The 17,356-nt window shown below is 40.0% G+C and overlaps 2 protein-coding genes across 3 annotated transcripts in view; both read right to left on the minus strand.

Annotated features, from left to right (window-relative positions):
* The window catches only part of LOC115269571 (cadherin-86C), a 589,109-nt gene that overhangs the window by 423,393 nt on the left and 148,360 nt on the right, over window positions 1-17,356 (minus strand). The window lies entirely within an intron of this gene.
* On the minus strand, window positions 14,870-16,177 carry LOC134288971 (uncharacterized). Its single transcript, XM_062854912.1, has 4 exons — window positions 15,994-16,177; window positions 15,791-15,932; window positions 15,367-15,666; window positions 14,870-15,302 (listed from the first exon to the last, which is right to left on the minus strand). Exons 1-4 carry the CDS (start codon window positions 16,175-16,177, stop codon window positions 14,870-14,872), a joined length of 1,059 nt encoding a protein of 352 aa, XP_062710896.1.

Here is a 17,356-nt window from a genome sequence, read left to right on the forward strand (position 1 = left end):
GTATCGTTAGGTATATGGTTTATTTTGTGGAGAGGCACACGTTCCCCACACCATCGATAATGGTTTTGCTGGCATTCTTTCTATTGGAATTGGTGTGTCGAGGGTGGATGATTGGGCTCCAGAAGTAGGGCACCGTGTCAGTAAGGGTCCTTCTGATGTGTTTATATTCGTTTGTGAGAATAGACTTGAATAGGCTAACTGAAATGATTATTTGTGATTGAGCCTTATTTTACTTTCCAAGACAAGATGCTTACATCGAATCACATTTAAATAAAGATTCATTTTAGGAAGAGAGAGTACACTTTGTTTCGAGCCAGCAAGCATATTATACGAATCCGCCTAATCAGTTTCGTCGGAAAACCGTGTTCTAAAACAAACTCCCGAAGAAACCAACGCCCGCGTCCCTTTCACATTCCCGCACTGACTCACTTCCAACCAAAACAATCCTCCGGAAGCAACTCTTGAACGCATCCCTTTCACATTTCCGTTCCGATTGACTCATTTCTTACCAACGTAAACTCCAAAAAACAACTCACACACGCGTCCTTTTTACATTCTCAGTTCGACTAGCTCTATTCCTACCAAAACTAACTCCCGAAAGCAACCCGCGCAGGCGTCTCTTTCATATTTCTGTAAACAACCACACAAAGTGACACCAGCGCCAAAATGGTGGAAACGGCGAATCCGAGAAGGAAAAAATAAAATATGCCACTGAAAGTGTGTTGGAAAACTAGCGCGGCGAAACGAAAGCTTAACGATATTCTCTAATATAACCGTTCCAAGTCCTATATAAGAATGAGAACAAAGATAAACGTCGGTTCTCTGTGGTTTAGCTGTCATATTGCTACCCCCCTCCCCCCCCCCCCCTTGCCGACAGATTTATTTTTTTTAATCGAGCCAACTCAAAGATTATCAATAACTCAGAGCTCTTAAAAAAATCTCAAAAAATAAACTATGCTAATAGTTAAGGTTTTTATCCACAATTATCAAACCTCTTTTACTCGAGAACTACAGGAAATTTTGCCAAATATTTCTTCAAGACAACCACTTCAATCTTAAAATAGAATTTCATCAAACAACTCGCCTGGTTGAATGACTAAATTTTGTATTTATTTCTTCTTCTTCTTCTTTATGGCTCTACGTCCCCACTGGGACTTGGCCTGCCTCGCTTCAACTTAGTGTTCTTTGAGCACTTCCACAGTTATTAATTGAAGGGCTTTCTTTGCCTGCCATTGCATGAAATTGTATATTGTGAGGCAAGCACAATGATACATTATGCCCAGAGAGTCGAGAAAATTTTCCCGACTGGAACGGGAATCGAACCCGCCGTCTCCGGATTGGCGATCCATAGCCTTAACCACTAGGCTATCTGGAGACCTATTTATGGAATACAAAACAGCATGTCAAATTTTCCAGATATGCCGGCTTCTCCAGGAGTTTCTCGTTCGTGAATTCTCCCATGGGCATCTTGCAATGTTCCGATAGTGATTGTTTCGGGGTTTGTTCCATAAAATGCTTCAAGAATTCCTCCCATGATTCCTTCAGAAATTTTCGCAGATACTTCTACAAGGATGCATCGACGAATTCCTCCTGGAATTTGTTCATAGCTTCCTTCAATGATTCCATCATGGATTGCTCCAGAGAATTTTTCCTTTAAGGGTTTCACCAGACATTCCTCCGGGAATTTCTCCTGGGATATCTATAGCGGTTCCTCCAGTGATTGTTCCAGTGCTTTTTTCGAGGGTTCTTCCAGGAATTTCTCCAGGGATTCCCAAAGGAATGTCAACAGAAATTCTTTCAGGTATGTGTACAAGTGTTCCTTCTGCGCTTTCTTCAGGGATTACTCCATATATTCAAGAATTCCACTAGTTAGAGATTGCTCCAATAATACAATCTGGAATAATCCGAAGTAGGAATATCTTCTACAAACCCTTACAGGAAATTTTACCAGAGATTGAATAAAAATTAATCCAGGAGTTCCTTAAAACATTGTACAATACATTCTTTTGGGAGTCCATACAAAGATTCCAAAAATAATTCGTCCATTATTGCAGACATGGATTCCTTCATATTTTTTTTTCTACAAAAACTATCCCAGGAATTTGTTAAGAACGCTTTCCTGGGATTTCCAAAGGATTTCCTCATGGGATTGCTTCCGAGATTCCTCATGGGATTTCTTTAGGAATTCCTCCAGGTTTTCCTTCAGGATTTCCTCCAGGGAATTTCTTTTGTGTTTCTTTCAGGAACAACTCTAGGGATTATTTTAAAAATTCCACCAAGAATTACTCCAGGAACACTTTTTAAAATTCCTTCAGGAGTATCTCTTGGAATTCTTTCAGGAATTCCTCCAGAATTTAATCCAGTTCTTCCTCCAGGAACTGTTTAAGGATTTCCTTAGGAGTGCCTCTAGGAACTGTTTCCGAGATTCCTTCAGGAACTGCTACAGGGGTTCCTCAAAGAGTTCCTCCACAAACTCTTCTTGGAATTTCTTCAGGATTTTTCCAAGGATTCCATCTGCAATTCCCTCTGAAATTATTCCTGGGATTCCTCTAGGAATTTCTCAAGAGATTCCTCCACGAATTTCTTCAGAGATTGCTCCAGGAATTATTCCAGAAATTTCTTTAGAAATGCCTCTAGATAACCCTCCAGATATTCCTCCAGGAATTCTTCTAAAGACTCCTCCAAGAGTGTTTATAGAGATTCCTTCGTTAATCCCTACAGGCATTCCTCTAGGATATCTTCTAGGGATTCCTCCAAGAATTTCTGCAGGGCATACCTCGGGAATTTCTTCTGTGTTTCTTTCTGGAACAACTTATTTTAAAAATTTCCCCAAAGAGCCTCCCAGGACCTCTTTTTAGAATTCCTTCAGCAATTCCTCCTTGTATTCTTTCAGGAATTAATTCAGTACTTCCTCCATGGACTGTTAATTCCTTTAGAATTTTTTCCAGGGATTTCTCTGAAAATTCCCCCAGGAATTCATCTAGAGATTCCTCCGGAAATTCCGCCAGAAATTCATCTAGGAATTTCTCCAGGAGTTCCTCTGGAGATTTCTTTAGTAATTCTAACAGGCATTCCTCTAGTATATCTTCCAGAGATCCCTCGAAGAATTCCTACAAGAATCATTTCAGAATTTTCTCAAAGAAATCCTCCAGGGTTTCCTCCATGTATACCTTCAGGACATTCTCCAGGGATTCCTCAACTAATTGCTTCCAGGATTCTTCCAAGAATTCCACCAGGAATTCCTACAGATATTTATCCAGGAAATCTTCAAGGGTTTTTTTTTTCAGAGACTCCTACAGGAATTCATCTAAAGATTTCTCCAGGAATTGCTCCAGGAACTCCAACAGGTTTCCAGATTTTTCCAGGGTCTCGTCGAGGAATTCCTCCAGGAATTTCTTCAGGGATTTCTCCAGGAATTTCACTAGGAATTAATCAAAAAAATCCATCATAAATTATGTCAGCAATTCATCCCGGAATTTATCCAGGAAACTTTTCAAAAGTTCTTCCAGGATTATCTCTAGAAATAACTCCTAGATTTTTTTCAGGAATTCCTCCAACAATTCTTCCAGATTTTCCTCCAGGAGCTGCTGCATGGATTCCTCTAGGAATTCCGCTAAAAATTCTTCAAAGAACTTCTTCAGGGAGTTTTCTAGTGATTTCACCACGAATTTCTCCAAGGATTTCCCCAGGGATTCCTTCAGAAATTCCTTCGAGAATTTCTCCAGGAATTCCACCAGAAATTTCTCTAGAAATTCCTCCAGGAATTTCTCAGGGGATTTTTTAGAAGTTTCTCACAGAGTTTCTCTAGAGATTCCCCCAGAAATTCATCCAGTAATTGTTGCAAGCATTCCTGCAAAGGTTCCACCAGGAATTCCTTCAAGGATTACTCCACCAGTTCCCAAAGGAACTCCTCCAAGAAATTCTCCAGTAATTATCCCAAGAATTTCTTCAGGAATTTCTCTAGAAATTTATCACGGAATTGTTCCTGGACATCCTTCAGAAATTATGCCAGCAATTTCTCCAGGATTTTTTTCCAGAAAATCTTCTATATAATAATCCATATTGCAGGAAATTCTCCTGGAATACTTTCTGGAATTTTTCAGGTATTCCTCCAGGCATTTCTCCAGGAATTATTGATTTTTTTTATTTTATTCGAAAGAGCACCTTTTTCTGAGCCACTATGATTTTTTTCAGATTTTTAGAACTTTATTTTGATACCTAAAATCAATTATCAAAGATATTTTTTGAAATCACCTTTTGACAGCTGAGTAACTGTTTGACAGCTCCGCCCAGTACAAAAAGGGACGAGGGGTGATACGACAAATCGCTCCCATACAAACTTCAAACTGATTTTTAAATAGGTTCCCGGGCACCAAAACTCATGAAAATTTGGATTTCGGCTCAGTTTACCATGCAGATTCAGAATATGGTATTATCTCAACACCGCTAAAGAAGCCAGTTTTACCTAAGATTCCTTCATGAATTGCTTCAAGGTTTTCTCCAGGGATTTCTTCTAGAATTTCTCCAGTGATTTTCCCAAGGATTCCTCCAAAAGTTCCTCTAAGGATTCTTCCAGCGAATTCTCTAAGGAATTCTTCCAGGAAATTCTCCAGGAAAACATTCAACATTTTTCTCAGGGATTCCTCCAGGTATTCCTCTACAGATTCCTCCAGGGACTCCTTCAGAAATTCATTCGAGGATTTCTTCAGAAATTCCTCCAGAAATTCCGCCACAAATTCCTTCAGGATTTTCTCAAAGGTTTTTTTTTCAGAAATAGAAAAATAATAGAAATCTTCCAGAATTCCTCTAGAGATTTCTCTAGAAATGTATCCAGTAATTATTTCAAGAATTCCTCCAGGAATTCCATCATGGCTTCCTCCAGCAATTCCCACAGGAATACCTCTAGGAATTCCTCCAGGCATTCCTCCAGGATTTGATCCAGGAATTTCTTCACGAATTCCTTCAAGAATTCCCCCAAGGATTCCTTCAGGAATTCCTCCAGAAATTCCACTAAAAAATCCTTCAGGAATTTCTCAAGGGATTTTTTTGTTCAGAAAAAGAAAAATAACAGAAATAGAAATAGAATTATTCTGGAGATTCCTCTAGAAGTTCATCCGGTAATTCTTTCAAGAATTCCTCTAGAGGTTCCTCCAGCAATTTTCACAGGAATAACTCTAGGAATGCCTCCAAGCATTCCTCCAGGATTTTATCCAGGAGCTTTTACGAGAATTCCTCCAGAAAATACTACAGAATTTTTTTCAGGAATTCCTCCAACAACTTCTCCAGAAAATGCTCCTGGACATCCTCCAGAAACTATGTCAGCAATTCTTACAAGAATTTCTTCAGGAAATCCTTTAGGAATTTTTTTTCAGAGATACTTCCGGGAATTTCTCCAGGAATACTGTCAGGAACTTTTCAGAAATTCCTCCAGAGATTCGTCCAGGAATTGTTCCAGGGATTGTTGCAGGGATTCTTCCGGAGATTTCTCCACGAATTTCTCCAGGAATATTCCCAGAGATTCTTCCTGGGAATCCTCCAGAAATTCATCCAAGGGTTCTTGCAGGAATTTCTCCTGGATTTTCTCTAGAGATTATTTTTTCAGATATTTTTCCAGCAATTCCTCCCCCCTTCCTCTGGAGATTTCTCCAGTATTTTTTTCCAGGGATTGCTTCAAGAATTCATCCAAGAAATTTCTACAGGAATTCGTGCTGGGTCTCACCCAAGAACTCTTCCAGGAATTACGCCAGGATTTTGTTCAGAAGATTCTCCAGGATTCTCTCCAAAGATTTTCGCAGGAATTGCTTCAGGGATTCCTCCAAAGATTCCTTCTGAAATTTATCAAAGATTTCCTCAAGAGATTTCTTCTGAAATTTTTCTAGAGATTCTTCTCAGAATACCTCCAGGAATTTCTCCAAAATATTCTCCAAGGAATCCTCCGGAAATTTAACTAGGATTTCCTCATGAGCTGTCTTCAGAAATTTCTCAAGGTATTCCTCCCATAATTGATACATGAATTCCAACAGGTAGACTTTCAGAAATTCTTCCAGGGATTGCTCCTGGGATTTCATCAGGGATTCTACAGGGTTTCCACTAGGCTGTGGGAATTGTTCCAGGGATTCGTCCAGGTGTTTCTTTAGGGATTTATCCAGGAAATCTTCCAGGGATTGCTCCAGGAATTCCTCCAATGATTTCTACAGAAATTCCTCTCAGGTTCTCTTCAAAAATTCATTCGAGAGTTCTTTCGTAAATTTTATTAATCTTTCAATCATCTTTTTAGGGATGTACCCAAGGACTTCTCCAGGATTATCTGATGATTATTTTTTAATTATTTCAAAAAATTCAGGAAGAATTCCTTCAGCGAATAGTATTGGAAGATAATGCTGAACAGCGTGATTGCTGAGGGTTAAATAATGCTTTTAGAATATAATATTATTATATTTAATTTCGTATTGCGCTTAGTTATTAAAGCTAGCAAGTACAAATTTGCCAGGGGTGCTTGCCTATACCCACCACCCCTCCGCCCTGACCGAAAAGCTGGCTACGCCCTTGTCTCTGCTGCTTAACCATGTGCGAAATCCGGCTGGGACAATAACGAATTCAGGAAGAATCTGAATTGATGCAAATGTCGCAATAATTTGTAAATAGATGTAAGCGAAAGAGCTCAAGTAAGAATTTATCTCTATCTCCTGGAAATTGTCAGAGTGAAGTGCACTTCCCAAGATAACAGTTTACTTCCTTGCTGCGTAGTATGAGGTGAAGCGCTATCTGAGCTATAAAATGCTATAAAATAATGTTTCATCTGGCTTTCACTGAAGTTACTTCAATGGATGGCTAACAACGTATTTTTATTTCATTCACGTATTTATTATTGGCGCTCAACCACAGCCAACAGACATGACACCTTGAATAACTTGCCTGGAAAGTTTATCGCTTAGTTTACACTACTAGCACACTACAGCTAAGGTAAGCGTCAGACCGCAAAGGAGGCGTGGTTAATGGAAATTTTGCAAATGATACGTCTGTTTATCTGGTTCTAGTTGATTCCGAAGCGGATGCTCATTTACATAAGCTACCGTGTTGCAAGTCGATCCAACATGTTCCACTATCCGAACACAAAACATTATGATAGAATCTTGAATGTTATCTAGGGGGCCGTCCAATACCATGAAGACTGATTAAGAAAAGATTACCGATCAAAACCCACGCTTCATAAAATGCAATTTTTGTATGGACTAAGCCCCATGAGTCAGGAAGAGGACTGCTCGTAGTTTATGAACGACCCCCAATAGACTTACGCTCGGATCTCGAACCCGTGCGCCACAAACAACCGAGTCTTATCTCATCTTTAAAATTCGGCATTTTATCTCGCTATCCAAACAGCAGCGGTCTCCAAATGCATATTTGCCTGCCAAATTATCATATGACGACGCGTCGTCACCATCCGCTGATTGCTTTTAATCAGCCAAACATTCCAAATCCTTCGTCAGTATCCAACAGCATCCCAAACCGTTAGCAACGACCATGGTCGTCAAAGTCCTCGCTACTTTGTTCCTGGTAACGAGTGGCGCTAGCTTAGCGCTTGCGCAAACTCGTGAATCCTGTATCGCTTCCACCTGCAAAACCTACAAGGACATCAACACGCTCTGGTGCCACGCGGATCCCACCTACTTCTGCCAGTGTCGTACCGACCCGAGCGGTGCCTGGGTCGAGCAGGTCATGCCCTGCTCTCGCAACGGCACCATGTTCAGCTTCAGTCGGCAAACGTGCGTCCACGAGGACCAGTGGGACCGGAACGAGTGCCTCAATCTGGGGAAGGAAGTGGACGAGCTAGAAAAGGAGATCCTGGACTGTAGCAATCCGTGCGGAACGTACGAGGAAATTTCCCGACTGTGGTGCCATCCGGCACCGGATCGAAAGATATTCTGCCAGTGCCGGCCGACCGATGTCCAACGGGTGTTCCGAACCGTGCCGATGCCCTGCGCCAACGGGACGAGCTTTAGCTTCAAGAAGCAAACGTGCGTCCATGATGCGATGTGGACCGAAAGTTGTCCTTGATGAGTTTTAGTTTTCTTTTTAATAATGATGTTTTCATAGTGTTAAGTTATTGAAGCAGAGTTTAATAAAATACAAGCCTCACCCTAACCCGCGCTGTTGTAAACCCCAAACATCCACTCGAACCCAGATCCATTCCAACCATTTGTAAAGGAACAAAAACGAAGTCGTAGGCGGTAGAGTGGTGGACGACTCGAAGAAAGAAAAAAATGGAGACACTCTGTCAGCAGCATGGTCCCGACTCGAGCTCAACCATAGCGCTTGTTGTGCGGTGGTGGAGGGCCCCAAGAGTGCATGCACAGTATTACACAACATTCGCGCTACCACAGACAGCGTCATCAGCGCAGCAGCGCCGCGCCGTAGGTCCTGTTTGGTTATTTTTGTTCCAGTCGGTCGGTCGCTCGGTAGTGTGCCACCGTAAGAAATGTCCCAGTGCATGCAATTCAAGGTGCACCTCCCCAGGTCCCATTCGAAGAGCTGCAAATTTCTCGTTGTGCCTAAAAATGTGAGAAAACTGTTGCAAGCCGAGTGGGGAGCTGCTGCCGCTGCCACTACTGCGCTGTGCGAGGTCATTTTCTGTCGGTAGGTCGAATTGGACATTGGAGGTAAAAGCTAGGGGTAAAAGATTTTTGGGATAATTGTAAGTACTGATGCGAGACGTAAAAACTTGCAGTATTTTCAGGTAGAATACGTTTAATTCACAAATTGAGAGATAAATTTGTGAAAAAATTACCACTTGTTTTGGTGGGATTCGAATCCACGACTCCGTATCGCTAGTCCGGCCCTTAACCAACTAAGCCACAGAACAAGATACGATTCTGCGGAATAGAAAGTCAAACTGGATTCGCACTCTAACCTAAATCTTTCATAACATTATCTCTCCTACGCCTCTTAGATGCCAATCTCCCGCACTCTCGCGGCCTACGAACAACAAGTGTAAGCGTATTGTTTTTAGAATGTTGATATTGAAGCGTCACCAACCATCTGATCGATGCGAAAATCCAAGCATCCGAGCTTTGAACTCACAACGCTTGGGGAGCTAGACGAATGTTTTAAGATAAGGCATGATCAACGGGATAGAATTTCCTTGTATCATTGATTGGCTCAGTAGTTTAGTTGGTAAACGCGCTCGCTTAGCGTAGAAGGGTCGTGAGTTCAAATCTCACTTGAGCTGTGGTTTTTTATATAAATTATCTATCTGTATATATGTACGTAGAATTGATTAGAACTCATAATTGAGAATGGCGTATGTTTGAGAGTATACAGTGTATCAAACAATTGTCCGTACAGTAATTTTTTCGTCAAAATAATTTTTCATTCAATTGATCATAACTTTTTCATACATCAATCAAATACGCTGAAATTTTGATCAATCATGCACCATATATCAAAGCTCTATTGGTAAAATTTTGAGCGAGATCGAATAAGTTTTCTGAAAGTTATAGAACTTTTAGTAAAACTTATAAAATTTTTGAACACATTTTTAAAACATTATATCTCAATACGTACTCGATGAAACTTTTTCAATTTTTTCTGTGATACAGCTTATACCTAAGGCTTTCATATGCAGCTTCGTTTGAAGTTTTATATTCACTACAAAAAATATGAAAAATCTGTATATGTTCAGAGTGTCATTAGGAAATTTTTCATATTTTGATCAATAAAAGTGCCAAGTGTTTTCAACGTTTTTAAATTTTCTTAATGTAATATTTTTATACAGGACCTACTAAACTACATATGAAGAGCGGGTCCTATGTATTTTTTGATCAGTTAATGCACTTTTATTGGTGGAAAACGTTTGGCAGATTATGTGTGCAAAATATGGTAAATTTTGAAAAATCATCAACTACATAAGCACATTTTTCATATTTTTCGTAGTGAATATAAAACCTCAAAAGTAGCTGCATATGAAAGCCTTAGGTATCAGCTGTAACATAAAAAAAATTGAAAAAGTTTCATCGAGTGCATACTGAGATATAATGTTTTGAAAATGTGTTCAAAAATCTTATAAGTTTTTCTAAAAGTTTCATAACTCTCAGAAAACTTATTCGATCTCGCTCAAAATATTACCAATGGAGGTTTAATATATGGTGCATGATTGGTCAAAATTTCAGCGCTTTTGATTGACGTATAAAAAAGTTATGAATATTTGAATGAAAAATTATTTTGACCAAAAAATTGCTGTACGGACAATTGTTTGATACACTGTAAGTCCTCTCACTCTGGCTACATCTCTGGTTCAAATTAGATCTTCTCACCCCAATATTTCTCCTCTTCTATTGAGAGAAGGAATGACGTAATTGGTCGAATCGTAGAACTGTTGTCCTTAAACTATCTTCAGCAGGTTTTGGAAAGCAAAGAGAAAAGGTTGATAATGCCCTTCAATCCAATGTGTGTCAAGTCTCAAGTTTTTAAAGTAGTTGACTGCAAATATTGTAATATATGCACTTTGATGTGTTTAAATGCTATATTTGTTTTGTTGAAAATATACGTGTTAATTTTGTGTTACATTATCCCTCCCCATCTCTCTATCGATGGAATACGTTTCTGTAATGAATACGCTTGGCAGTGCTTCGCCTTAAATCGCAAAAGATGTTGGTAAGAGTCCGCCTGAAAATTGACAGTTTGCAAAATTTTACTGAATCAAGGTCAATCAAAATGTGAGTTGGCGTTTGTTGATAGGTGCACTTTTTAATAACTTGCTGGTGGGATTCCTCCTGCAGCTCCTTCTGGGATTGCTCCAGGATATCTTCTTCGGGGATTTGCCTGATGATTCTGCAAGAATACATTCATAGATTTCCCCAGGTATTCGGCCTTCGATTTTTGCAGGAATTTATGTCTCGGTTTCTCCAGATTTTTTTTTCAGGATAGCTCAGGCAGCTTCGGCAGATTTCGTGAGGAGTGATTCCTTTGGAAGTTCTTTCTGCACAGTAAAACCGCTCAGCACTAAAATGTGTAAGCCCTACTCATAAGTGCATAATTTCCAGACCACACAAAAATGTGTTGCAGTTACACATTTTCAAAAACAGCTCGTATACTCGTCTAGATGCGAAATGTCGATATTTGTTTTGTTTTCCAAGGTCACTAGTAAACCTAGCTAGATTGCTGTACAAAAATTTTTGCGAATTTAACGATTTTGCGGACACAGGAGCTGATTTTGTGAATGTGCAAGGGTTACACATTTTTGGTGTAGTCTGGAAATTATGCACTTTTGTGCTGAGCGGCGTTAGCGTGTGGGATTCTACCAAGAGTTTCATCTGAGGTTCCTAATAAGTTTCATCCGGTACTCCTTCAGGACTTATTGTCGGGAATCCTCTAAAAACTACTTACTTAGGACTGCTCTTTAGATTTCTTCTGGAATTTCTCCAGGAATTTGTCCTGGGTTTACTCTTGGAATATGATTCGAGATTCCACCAGGAGTTTTTTTTTCTTGGATTCTTCCACGCGCTCTGGAATATCTTCAGCAGTGCCTTTAGTAATTCCAGATGGAACTCCTGGTCAAGCTCAAAACAAAAATCCGGGAGGAATTTCAGAAGGTGTTCTTTAAGAAATCCTTAAAGAAACATCTAAAGGAATCCCAACTTCTTTCGGAATTTCTCCATTATCTTCCTTTCGAATTTCTAGAGGATTAAAGCCTGTATCCGCAATATTCGGGACACAGAAACACAGCTGTAACTCTGCACTGGATACATTGAAATTGCTCAATTTTTGTCTAATAACATCTTAAGTTGTGTTCATTTCACCTACAAAATTTCATATGAATCGGTGCAGTACTTTTTGTTGTAGCAACGAAAGAGTAAAATGTGCGCCATTGAATTTTGTACAGCCTCAAGTTTTGCTTGTCAGCGCTGTAATTTTTTAATTTGGCAAAGGAAATGGCTGAAATTTTAAACACAAACCTCTCAATCTACATTTGTTGCATGGGCAAAATTTCAAAAAAATCGATGCACTATCAACAATTTTATAGTCGAAACATGTTTTGGGACTGAACGTGATTTTAGCCTCTCAGACTGCAATTAGTCAGCACCCTTTATTGTTTCGATTGTACTATTGAAAGTACTATACCAATAATCATCAAATGTCGCAGGCATAATATACACATAATAAACTAGCTTATGTGAAAATTTCATGAAATTTGGCAGAGAAATTCAAAAGTTATGAATAGGCAAAAATCGCACATGAAAAACACGAAAAAAAAATTCACTAACACTCACCCCTGTCAACACCAGTAGCTTTCAAACCAATTGGTCAAAGTTGATGAAATTTTGCAAGAAAGTGTCTCTATAAGTATCATAACTGCTAACGAAATTTCATAATTATCATCACAGAACTTTGAACTGTAGCGTAAAAGAACCATCTACTATGCGAATGAAAATTGGTCATGATTGTACAAAATGCTGAAAACCACGTCTGTTTGTTTTTCATCCACAGTTAAAAGTAATGCATCGATTTTTATGAAATTTGGTACAAATAATAAACATACACCAAAGAGTTCTCAGTCAATTATTGGGTCAATTTTACCGATTCATTACAGAGCTACTGACGTACTTCTGTGTCCCGATTATTGCGGATACAGGCTTTATCGCTAGGATTCCTCAAACAGTTGCTTCATGAGCTCCTCCCTTAGTTCCCGGGATTCAAACGGTAGTTTGTTAACTGCCCGACGTTTCGGCTGTGTTTGGCAGCCTTCTTCTAGGGCAGGGGTTTTCAGACCTTTTTAATCGCGGTGCACTTTTTGAAAATTATTCACTCCGCGGTGCACATGTTTATTATTGTTAAAAAAAAAACTTGTCAAAAAACCTCGTATTTTTTGTAGCGACTTCACACTCGTCGTTATTTTTTTTTCCATACTAACTTTTCCATTACTTATCGGAGCATAGTGAAGTGGCACAGCTATTCGACCGACTTGGAATATTTCTTGCTGAGAATAAATCAAAATCAAACAAGATCTTTATGAACGTTGAGTGAAATCCAGAAAAGTTTCCCGGTAAAATTCCTTCCAAGTTAGTGGCATTTTGTTTTCAAGGAATCAAAATGAGAGCCTCGGATTTTGATGACCCCTGTATAATTTTTGATACACGTTTTTCCAAAACTTTAACTAGATATCTGAAAAAGTCCTTGGAAGTTTCATTTTCAGAACATTGGCATATTATTGACCAGATTTTTGATAAATTCACTCCAAGCGCTCTTGTCAATTCAGGCGAAGTTCCTTTGAAAATCATAAAAACGTAGTCAATAGATTTCCAGGTCAACCGATTTTTGGAGCAGTGAAAGATTCCTTCTCTGGTATTAGGCAAGGCCTCAGAAATATCAGTAAGATTTCTTCTTAGTTATTTGACGAATTCATGGAAAATTCCTTGTAGGTTGCTTGTGAATGTCCATTACGAGTTAGTGGAAAAAATATGATACTTATGATGAGAGTTTTTGTATACTTGTTCCGTGATTCTTCGCGAATATCTGCCAGGGTTTTTGATGGATTCAGGCCGGCGTGAGAATAAATTTACTCTCAATCCATTGGAGCACCTTACGATAGTTTAGCCATGGACCCCTTGTTCTAATGATTTCGAAATGCTTTTCATTAAACAGGTAATCAATTTGAATATGCAAGAACTTTCTGAAGTGTCGCGGTGCACTTGGCATGGATCTGAAAACCCCTGTTCTAGGGGAAACTGAAAAGGGATTTTTATTCAATTTCAGTTTTACATACTTAGGTTTATCGTTTACATTTGGGTACATATATCGTGTGTTGGCTTGTCGAACAAAAAAAAAAAAAAAAAAAGACACTACACCGTCTTCAGCCAGAGGCTGCACAGACTGAACATTACATACACGAGACAACGGACAACACACATAACACCCAGTGGCCCAATGGAGAATTTTCCGTTTGACGAAAAGTTTTCCCCGACTGGAGCGGGAATCGAACCCGCACTTTTTTAGCGTGAATCTTTGGGGATGGAGTGGTGTGTTGGAAACATCTGTTTGGTGTATAATCACAGACAAACAGACATAACTCCTAAAGGAAATTCTTCATAAACTTTTGCGTGGTGTCTTTTTCATGAGCACACTGCCACCTGTTGGTAGAACCGCGAGAGACCCTGTTGGCCATGATGGATTTCGATTTGACGTTTGACTAACACACACACTTCCAAACAAATCGCCTGTAATTTTCGTTTGCATCATTCAGCAACGTATACACTGGCAAACGTAAAAGCGATCAAATACTAGTGCCTCTGGTGGAAGGATCGCGCAAATCAAATGAAATTTGAATTGATCGTTAAATGCATGTGCCAAGCCGTTTTGAAGAGTGTTACGTCTGTTTTTCTGTGGTATAATTATGTTGACTTACAGTTTCCTACTAATTTCCTACGTTTTCACAACTGATCACGGACACTGTTCGACTGCCCGTTCAAAATGGTGAGCTTTAGCTATGGCGCTTTTTAGACTGTTAAAAGTCAATTTTTGTGATACATTTGTGTTGTTATATATATCCTAGTTGTTTTCAGACGTGTTTTGTATGTGTCTAGTATCCCTGCATATATTGTACTAAGATTTTCACTGTATTGGACGTATTGCTTATATGGTACATTTCCAGTATGGGGAGATTGCTAGTTTTGTGTGTTTTGTCTATGATTTCAACACTACTTGTATCGAACATGTGTTTGTGTTTGATTTTGTGTTCTATTTGTGTCTTCTGTGTGTCCACCTACTGCGTCCATCTGTTGTTGTGTATTGTTGATACCGTTGGCTACCATTATTGTGTTGTATTTGTTGATATCCGTTTGAAGTCCGTACACTCGTTGGCGTAGGTAGTTCCTAGTCATACCGATGTACATATACCGTTGGACAGTCGTTGCATGGTATTCGATATACATACGACGTTTGACTGTAGCGGCGGTTCCACTGGATCTTTGTTGTTGCCGATAATCTTCACCGTGGTGTGGGATGAGAAGACAGGAACATAAGGCAGCGAGCGATACAGGATGTTTTCGGTGGACGTCCCGCGATCATTGTTGTTGTTCGTGTTCAGGTTCACGGATTGGCTGGTTTCTGGTGGATTTTCGACCGTGACAACTTCGTTGTGATGCGAGTGAGAGACTGTCATCTTACTGGTCAGCCTCTTGATGAGCTTTGCCGGATAATCGTTCATTCGAAGTATTTTGAAGACTGTCTGATTCTGTTGTTGAAGTTTTTGGTTGTTGGATAGGCGATTGACTCTATATATTAGGTTTTCCGTGACGTTGCTTTTCATGCTCATGGGATGGAACGACCAATGGTTGAGCAAACGGCCAGATGCAATTGGTTTTGCATACCTACCATTGAGTGGACAGTATTTGATCAGGGTTTCGAGTAACGATCATATCCAAGAATGGGAGCTTCCCATCAATTTTTTCTTCTTTGGTAAACTGGATATGTGGCTTGTAGATGTTGAACAGGTCGACCTGGTCTACAGGTAGCACTAGAATCAGATCGTCAACAAACTTTTTGAGGACAGGCATTTCAAATGGAATCTGCCTTCTCGTGTTGTCGAGTAGGGTATTCATCACTATATCCGCTAGGACGGGTGACAGAGGGCTGCCCATCGCTGTGCCGAACAGCTGGATGTAGAACTTGTCTCTGTAGCGAAAGTAGCTGTTTTCTTAGACAAAATTGATCCAACACATGATCAAGTCGTGTGTCACCAACTGTTGGGGTATGTTGGTAAAACAGGGAGACGGCATCAAGGAAGACGAGTGCGTACTCTCTTCGTAGCGTTATGTTGCGTATGTATTCCGCGATCTCGAAATTGTCTTTGATGTTGTACTCACTGTGGGTGGATCTTTGGAGGACATTAGTCAAAAACTTCGACAGCGGGTAGGTGGGTGCAGTAACATTTGGCACCACTGGTCGAAGGGGAAGTGCAGGTTTATGAGCCTTCGGTTGGCCGTATATCCTTGGACAGACGGCTGTGGTAGACTGTAGGTAGACGGTATTTTATTCGTGTGTCGATCAGCTGGAGATTGTAGAGTCGCTCGACCAGAGCGTTCGTGCTTTTCTGTATTCCTGTTGTTGAATCCCTGGTTTCCACCTTGTACGTATTGTCCTCCAGCAAGGAAAACATTTTGCGTTCGTAGTCTTGTTGATACATCATGACCATTCGTCTTCTCTTGTCCGCTTCCAGTATACAGATGTCCTTGTGTTCGGCCAGGAACCTCTTCGTGGCAATAATGGATGCATGTTTGCAAAACGTTGTTAATGGGTCGTTGTGACTGTGGTTGCGCGCGATGGAGTTCTGGATGCATGTTGCTACCTGACACCTTTTTTGTTCGACTGCTTTGCAAGAGTAATATGATTATATTCAAAATGTGCGTTCACTTGCGTTAAAAAACGTGTGTAACTTATGACTTTCTGGTGGAATTCCTCCGGAAGTTCCTTTCGGAAATCTTCCAGGGGTTCTTTCAGGAATACCTTCCTAAAATCCCCAGGAGTTTTTAACGGTAAGTACTTCCAGATTTCTCCAGGAGTATTTTTTTAGAATTCTTCAGCAAGCTCCTTGTGAGATTCCTCGAGGGGTTTAGCTAGGATTCCTTCAGAAGTTTCCTCAAGCAATTTCTCCTGAGATTGCATCTGGGATTCGTCCAGGAGTTTTTTTTTTCGGGATTCCTGCTGGAGCTTCTTCCTACACAGTACGAACAAAATCTGTAAATTTATGACGAACTGAATGTAACAAATTGACCTCCATCGTGTTCGATAGAAATTTATGTGTGATCTTAAAATTACACTGCTGGTTGCTGAGAGAAAAGTATTAATTAAGCACCGACTTTTCAGAGAAACTTAAAAAAATCTTTACACGAGAATCGAACTCAGATCTTCCGAGTGAGAGTTCACGCCTAACCCCTCTAGGCTGTCCCACCAAGCTGAAGAGAGAGCAATCAAAGATAAACATCTTCCACCATAAAGGAACAAACTGTTGTACCGCTTCGGCCACAGGGAGCGAGAGAGCAGTCTCCGCAGCGAGGCAGACGACTGAGCGTAGCTGTCCTCGTTTACGTTACTGCATGTAAATTTCAATCGGATATGTCTCAAAAAATGTAAACAGTACGCATGATTGGCTGATTACTGAGCGGACAGTATCATCTCTCGGTAAATGGCTGTAATTTTGTAGCTTCTGCTATAATTTTCAGTCGATGCTTAATTTACGTGCTGTTTAATTTTCATGATTTCTTTCTGTGTATATAGACTCCTTCCGAGATTCATACTAGGTATTCCTACTAGGTTTCCTACAGGTGTTTCTACAATAAACCCCCAAGAATTCTACCTAGTATTC

The sequence above is a fragment of the Aedes albopictus genome, chromosome 1 (genome assembly GCF_035046485.1).
Source record: "Aedes albopictus strain Foshan chromosome 1, AalbF5, whole genome shotgun sequence".
Lineage (NCBI taxonomy): Eukaryota > Metazoa > Arthropoda > Insecta > Diptera > Culicidae > Aedes > Aedes albopictus.